Source organism: Suricata suricatta, chromosome 13, assembly GCF_006229205.1.
Source record: "Suricata suricatta isolate VVHF042 chromosome 13, meerkat_22Aug2017_6uvM2_HiC, whole genome shotgun sequence".
NCBI lineage: Eukaryota > Metazoa > Chordata > Mammalia > Carnivora > Herpestidae > Suricata > Suricata suricatta.
Window position 1 is genome coordinate 5,368,062 of NC_043712.1, and position 7,039 is coordinate 5,375,100.

Consider the following 7,039-nt stretch of genomic DNA (forward strand, 5'->3'; position numbering starts at 1 on the left):
TTTTTTTTTTTTTTTTTTTTTTTGAGGGAGAGAGACAGACAGCGTGAGCAGGGAAGGGTCAGAGAGAGAAGGAATCACAGGATCTGAAGACAGGCTCCAGGCTCTGAGTTAGCTGTCAGCACAGAGCCTGATGTGGGGCTCGAACCCACGAACCATGAGATCAAGACCTGAGCCGAAGTCGGACGCTTAACCGACTGAGCCACCCAGGCGCCCCTCTAATACCATTTTTCAATAAAAGGGGCCAGGGACTCTTGGATACATTGCTGAATCCTGGACTGGGGCAGGAAATATGTAAGATGAGCCTTGAACATCTTGAAGTGCCAGAAAATAAGACAGTGCTTTCACACGCATACACACACATACACAGACACACGCACGCACACAGTGACACTCAGAGCCAACAAAAGAGCTTCCAGTGACCAAAGCTGGAACTAACAGCAGCCAAAATCAAGTAGTATTGGATTATACCCCAGAGGCCAAAGGAAGTATATAATAAATATGAGATGTGTCAATGATTGAATAAATAAATGGGGGGAGAAGGGACAATGCGCTGTTCCAGAAGAATTCCAAGTAATTTATGCAGATTCTCCAACCCCACTAAGGCGGAGCACCTCTTCAGTGTGGGTGGCACACAGGGACTGTCCTTCCAGAGAGGACAGTAGGGAAAGGGAGAGAGAAATGAGTCACTTCACAGCAGAGACAACGGACAGCCTCAGCTGCGTGAGCAAGGTCAACATCAACAGCGAGAGGTCATATCGACAGTGTCCCTTGGCAGGATGTGACGAGGATGGCATTGCTCCTCTGTGGTCTCTGTGAGGGAACAAAGATCTGAGTGCTACTCATCAAAACTGTCAAGGTCATCAAAAACAAAGGCTGTGAAACTGTCACAGCCAAAGGAGCCTAAGGCGACATGGCGTCTGAATATATAATGTGGGCTCCTGGGCGGGGTCAGAAAAAGAACATGAAGGAAAAACTGAGGAAATGTGAATAAAGAAGAGACTTTAGTTAATAATAACAATACATCAGTTGAGGCACCTGGGTGGCTCAGTCGGGTAAGTGTCTGACTTCTGCTCAGGTCATGATTCCATGCATGGTCTTTGAGTTCAAGCCCCACGTCGGGCTCTGTGCTGACAGCTCGGAGCCTGGAGCCTGCTTCCGGTTCTGTGTCTCCTTCTCTCTCTGCCCCTCCCCCTCTCATGCTCCGTCTCTCTCTGTATCAAAAATAAATAAAAACATTAAAAAAATTAAAAAAAACAATAACATCAATCTTGGTGTCTTGGTTGGTTAATTGTGATAAATATACTATAGTACGAAAGGCATTAATAGGAGGAACAGGGTGTTGGGCATATGGGAACTTCTGCACTACCTTCACAATAATTCTGTAAATCTGAAATAAAACTGTGTTAAAAAATAAGAAAATAAAACAAAACTATGTTAAAATTGAAAGCTTAAGAAAACATTTTTTTTAAAGATTTATTATTTTGTTAAGAAATCTCTACACCCACCACAGAGCTCCAAGTCTCAACCCTGAGATCAAGAAACACATGGGCTGAGCCAGCCAGGTGCCCCTGAAATTTTTTTTGACCATCAACCGATGAATGGATAAAGAAGATGTGGTATACCTCACGGAATATTATCCAGCTGTGAGAAAGGGAATTCTGCCATTTGCAAGAGCACGGAGGGCATTACGCTAAGTCAGACCAAGAAAGATAAATACTGTATGATCTCACTTACATGTGGGTTCTGAAAACACCAACTCAGAAACAGAGAGTGGAGGGCCACGGGGGTGTCTCAGCTCGTTAAGTATCTGACTCCGGTTCACCTTGTGATCTCACAGTTTGTGAGTTCCAGCCCCACGTCAGGCTCGATGCTGGGATGCTGTCAGCGTGGAGCCTGCTTCGGATACTCTGCCCCTCCCCCCTCAACAATAAATAAACATTAAAAAAAATTAGAAACAGAGAGTGGTGGTTACCGGGGACTAGGGGGTGGGAGAGGTAGGGATATGCTGCTGGTCCAGGAGTAGAAACTTCCACTTAGAAGGTAAATAAGGGGGCCCCTGGGGGCTCAGTCTGTTGAGCGTCCAACTCTTGATTTCAGCTCAGGTCATGATCTCACAGTTCATGGGACCTCACCGCCCGCTCGGGCTCTGTGCAGGCAGCGGGGAGCTTGCTCGGGATTCCCTCTCCCTCTCTTTCTCCGCCCCTCCCCTGCTCACACACATGCCTGCTTGCGCTCGCTCGCTCTCTCTCTCTCTCTCTCTCTCTCTCCTCTCTCTGAAAAATAAATAAGCATAAAAAGAAGAAGGTAAATGAGTTCTGGAAATCTAATGTACCACCTGGTGATCACAGCTAACACTGTATCACATACTTGAATGTTGCCAAAGAGTAGATAATAAATGTTCTCACCACAGAAAAGAAATGGCAATTATGTGACACGATGGAGGGGTCAGCCATTGCCATGGTGGTAATTGTTGTGAAATATACAAATGCTTCAAATCAACGGGGCTGACCCAGTATTACGGGCCCCTCGGATCTCAGTAAAGTTGGGGAAAAAAGGTTTTTTAAAGAAAAAAAGAGTACGAGGAAGAATTTGCCTTATTAGTACACATTATAAAGCCAAACAATGAATATAATATGCTCTTGGCCCAAGATTTGCCAGACAATGAAACAGAACGGAAAGTGCTGTATTCCCAACCAGAAAATTGAGGATTTGTTAATGGTTTCATTTTGGCTGAAAATTTAGCTCAGATAAAGTCTTCTTTATGTGTTCGTTTCAAATTTTTACTTAAATTCTAGTTAGTTGATATATAGTGCAGTCTTGGTTTCAGGAATAGAATTTCCAAATAAATTCTTTTTTTTTTTTAAATACAACACTTATTTATCTTTGAGAGAGAGGGCGAGGGGCAGAAGATCTGAAGTAGGCTCCGTGCTGACAGCAGAAAGCCAGATGCAGGGCTCGAACTCACACCCCATGAGATCATGACCTGAGCTGAAGTCGGATGCTTAACTGGCTGAGCTACCCAGATGCCCCTGGATAAATTCTTATGAGATGAAGTAATGTGAGATGACAGCAGGATCCAAATAAATGGGGGAAAAAAGAAGATTGTTTGATAAAACATACCTAAACAATTATCCCCTTCTAGGAATTCCATTAGATTATTTTTACACCAACTTTTTCAAAAATTCCAAGTTAAAGATTTAAATATAAGAAGAAAACCGATGGAAAAAAATCTAGACCATGTACCTATCTGATTTTGTGATAGAAAAAAATTGTTTTAACATGTAGGTAAAGAAATTACAAGGAGCAAAAATCAATCGATTTTGCTATATACACGTTTAAAATTTCAGGACACCAGGAATCACAAATACTGAAAGGCAAACAATCAGGAAATATACTAACTGCATAACAAAAAAAACAGTTCTTATTATCAATATAAAGTCCTCACATTGGCTGCTAAGGAAACCACTAACACCCCAACAGAAAAGCAAAGGCACAATTTGCCAAAGGAGAAATTCACACCAAAAGAAAAAAAAAAATTCTTGTGAACACTTGAAAATGGACTGAACCTCACTAGAAATTAAAATAAGCTATTTTAGGGGCGCCTGGGTGACTCAGTTGGTTGGGTGTCTGGCTTCAGCTCAGGTCATGATCTCACGTTCGTGGGTTTGAGCCCCGTGTCGGGCTCTGTGCTGACAGCTAGCTCAGAGCCTGGGACCTGCTTCCAATTCTGTGTCTCCCTCTCTCTCTGACCCTCCCCTGATCATGCTGTCTCTGTCTGTCTCTCAAAAAAATAAATAAAAAACATTAAAAATAAAATAAAATAAAATAAGCTATTTTATGGAAACCAATTTGACAATAAACTATAAGAGAACAAAATAAAATAGAAAGATCAAAAAAATAAAACAAACTAAGAAGATATTTATCATCTTTTGAATTAGGAAAAAGAACAGTTTTATCTTAACGCCCAGTGTTGGAGTTGGTTGCTCAGAAACTGGCACCTCAAAGGCTCCTGGGGCAAATTTCAACTCCTGAAACATTTTGGAAAACAATTTGAAGAGCTACCCCTCTCCCATTCGGTGTGTTAAAAATGGCCCAGGAATTCCACTTCCAGAAACCAAATCCTGCAAAAAATCAGGGATAGATTTGCACACGGGTGTGTTTTTTGTAAATGTTGCAATGAACACCTGAAAAATGAGCTCAGTTTTCAGCCGAAATGAAACCATGAACAAAATGCTAAGTTTCGAGGTGGGGAATACAGCACTTTCATTCGAAAACTTTAAGAAGGGGCGCTTGGGTGGCTCAGTCGGTTAAGCGTCTGACTTCTGCTCAGGTCTGGTCTTGGGGTTTGTGGGTTCGGGTCCCATGTCCGGCTCAGCGCTGGTGGTGCGGAGCCTGCTTGGGATTCTCTGTCTTGCTCTCTCTGCTCCTTCCATCCCCCCCACCAAACTAAATAAATAAACTTAAAAAAGAAAAAGACTTTAAGAATATTTCCAAAGCTCAGGTCCTGGTTTCTCTACAAATAGGATGGGGGTTGGTTTCCTTTAAGAAGACCCTCAATGCATGCAGCGTTGGGGGCCGGAAGAGTCAGCTGAAAGCCCCGTTTCTGAAGCTTCCCTTCCACCAAAGGGAATTCCACGGACCGACAGAAGACAGCTGAACACAAACCACAGTCCGATCCCTGCTCAGAGATCCTCACTGGCCACTCACAGCCCAAACAAGGAAATCCCAGTGCTCCAAACCCCCCAGTCCTCAAGTCAGAGCCCTGACCAGTCTTGCCTTTCCCAACCTCCCGTTTCACTCCTACGCTCCCAGCTGCCACACACACCTGCCCCGACATGTCAGCCACAACTCAGCCTGCTCCACGTGCTCGGGGACACCGCCACCCCCGCCTCGGGGCCAGCGCCCGGCGAGAGGTCAGGCAAAGAGCCAAAAGCTGATCAACGCTGATTCGTGTTCGAGCCCTGCTCCCACGCTAGAGCCTTTGGTCAGTGCCCTTCCTCGATGACCCACCATGAGGAGCCAGCTGGTGACACTTTCTACTCGCCACCTGGCCTGTCCACAGCAGGATGCCTGCCCCCTTCACACCGGGGGCCTCACACAGGCTGTGCACACAGAAGGGGCTCAGCAAACGCAGAGGTGCCTGGACTTGGGGGTGGTGTGGGGAACAGGGGAGGAGGGCTGGGGTTTTGGGTTCACAGAGGATGCAGTGAAGGGTGGAGAGTCCACACCTGCTCAGCTTCCAGAGAAGGGAGGAAGGGCTGGGGGGTGGTAATCACGTTGCAGCTTCCAGAAGCCTGCAGCACCAGGGGGGCCAGGAGAACAGCCCCCCGGGGGGGCCCCAGCCTGGGCCCCGGGACGCTATGTCTGGCCCCAGCAGGCACCTCTCCTGTCCTCAATGCAGCCAAGCATTTTAGAGACAAATGTGGGTTATGAATCAGAAATTACATCATCCTGGCAGGTGGCTTTGGGTGAGCCCCGTCCGTGTCCTGAGCCTCAGTTTCTCAGCTGTAAGAAAAAGGGGTAGATTGGATGAGGTCTCAGCTCTTTCGATGTGGTAGCTTCTGGAAGCCCAGGAATGATCCAGAAAGGGAGTGAGAGCGCTCCAGGGGGGTGGGGGGGCTAGAGGGTGACTTGTGTCTGAGCTGATGCCCCAGGACACACCCTGTACCCCACGGATTCACAACTGCCCCAACCTTGTTGTCCCCCTCGCCCCCCATCCAGAGGAGGGAGCTATCCTATCAGTGCTCCCAGAAATATGAGTCCCCCGGCCTCCAGGCTTTGAGCAGCAGAGCCCTACAGAACTCAGAACTTGTGAAAGCAGAGGGACCCCCCCCAAAACCCAGCCTGAGGACTGCATGGAGATTATGTCACACCCTCTGTTGCCCATTTGCAAATCTCTGTGATGCTGTTCTGATTAATAAAGGCAAATCCTTCAGAAAAAAAAAAAGGCTATCTCATAAAGCCTCGGGTCACTGTGTATTTTCTCAGACCAAGGCGTGCTGTAGTACAATTTTGCAAGAAATCTGGCATTTTTATTTTGGTTTTTGGCTTTTAAAGCTATCAGTCTGGATGGAAAGGTGGCTCAATGGACCTACGTGACAAAGCAAACAGTAAACATTAATCAGAGGATCTTGGGGGAGGGGCGCAGACAAGTGTTCAATGCCCTCCGCCCGCCCCCCACCCCCCCATTCTGATGTAAATCTGAAATTTTTCATCAAAAAATGTTGGCGAAAAAGCAGCCCGGCTCCTCAGAAGGTTAGACGTCTAGCACAGACACCGCTGCTGGTTGCCTCAGGGTCCCCACAGGGGCGTCTCCCAGGGACCCTTTCCAGGCCATGTCCCTAACACGGAGCTCAAAGTTAGGTGGCCGCAGGGGACAGGGCGCGGCGCGCAGGGGCGGGGACCCGGCCGGTGAGATTAGGCAGGTGGAGGGGATCCGGAGGAGCGGCTGATTTCCTCGGAGAAAACAGGGGCAAACGAGGCAGGGGTGGGTTATCCTGCCTTTGGGGGCTCTCTCGGCCTCGCAAGCCCTTGCTGGGAGCGAGTTCTAAGAAGTGACAAAGAAGTCAAGACGCAAACCGTGCAAAGGCCCGTCGCGTGCCAGGCCCTGGGCACGAATGCGTCGTTTCAATGTCTCAGCAAGTGTTGGGGACAGTCCCCCCGACCCGTTTCAGGAGTAAGGAACGCGAGGCTCAGAAAGGTGAGGTCACCTGCCTAAGATCCACAGCCAAGAGGCTGGACGCGGCGCCCGCAGCTCTCCGCACCCCGCACCCCGGGAGGCGGTGGGCGCCCGGGACCCGCAGGGGGGCCTGCCCCAGCGCGCGTGTGCGGAGAAGGCGCCCCCGCCCGGCCATGCAGGTGCGCCCGGGGCGCGATCACTGGCAGGGAGGGGGGAGGAGAGTGAGCGCCCACGGCAGGGTGCCCGGGGTGTGGGCGAGGGGACGCGGGAGCGCTACCTGGGTCGTGGAAGGGCACCAGCGCGTAGTTGGCGATGGCCTGGCTGCGGCGGCTCAGGCTGCTCTCCAGGATGCGCGAGGCG

The 7,039-nt window shown here is 48.7% G+C and overlaps 1 protein-coding gene across 1 annotated transcript in view; it reads right to left on the reverse strand.

Moving 5' to 3' along the window:
- HMCN2 (hemicentin 2) overlaps nucleotides 1–7,038 on the reverse strand; it is a gene marked incomplete at its 5' end in the record, with an annotated part of 136,452 nt that extends 129,414 nt beyond the window's left edge. The window contains one exon of the mRNA XM_029921060.1: nucleotides 6,957–7,038. Coding sequence (XP_029776920.1) covers nucleotides 6,957–7,038 — 82 coding nt within the window. The remainder of the gene's footprint in view (nucleotides 1–6,956) is intronic.
- Between the last annotated feature and the right edge of the window lies 1 nt (nucleotide 7,039).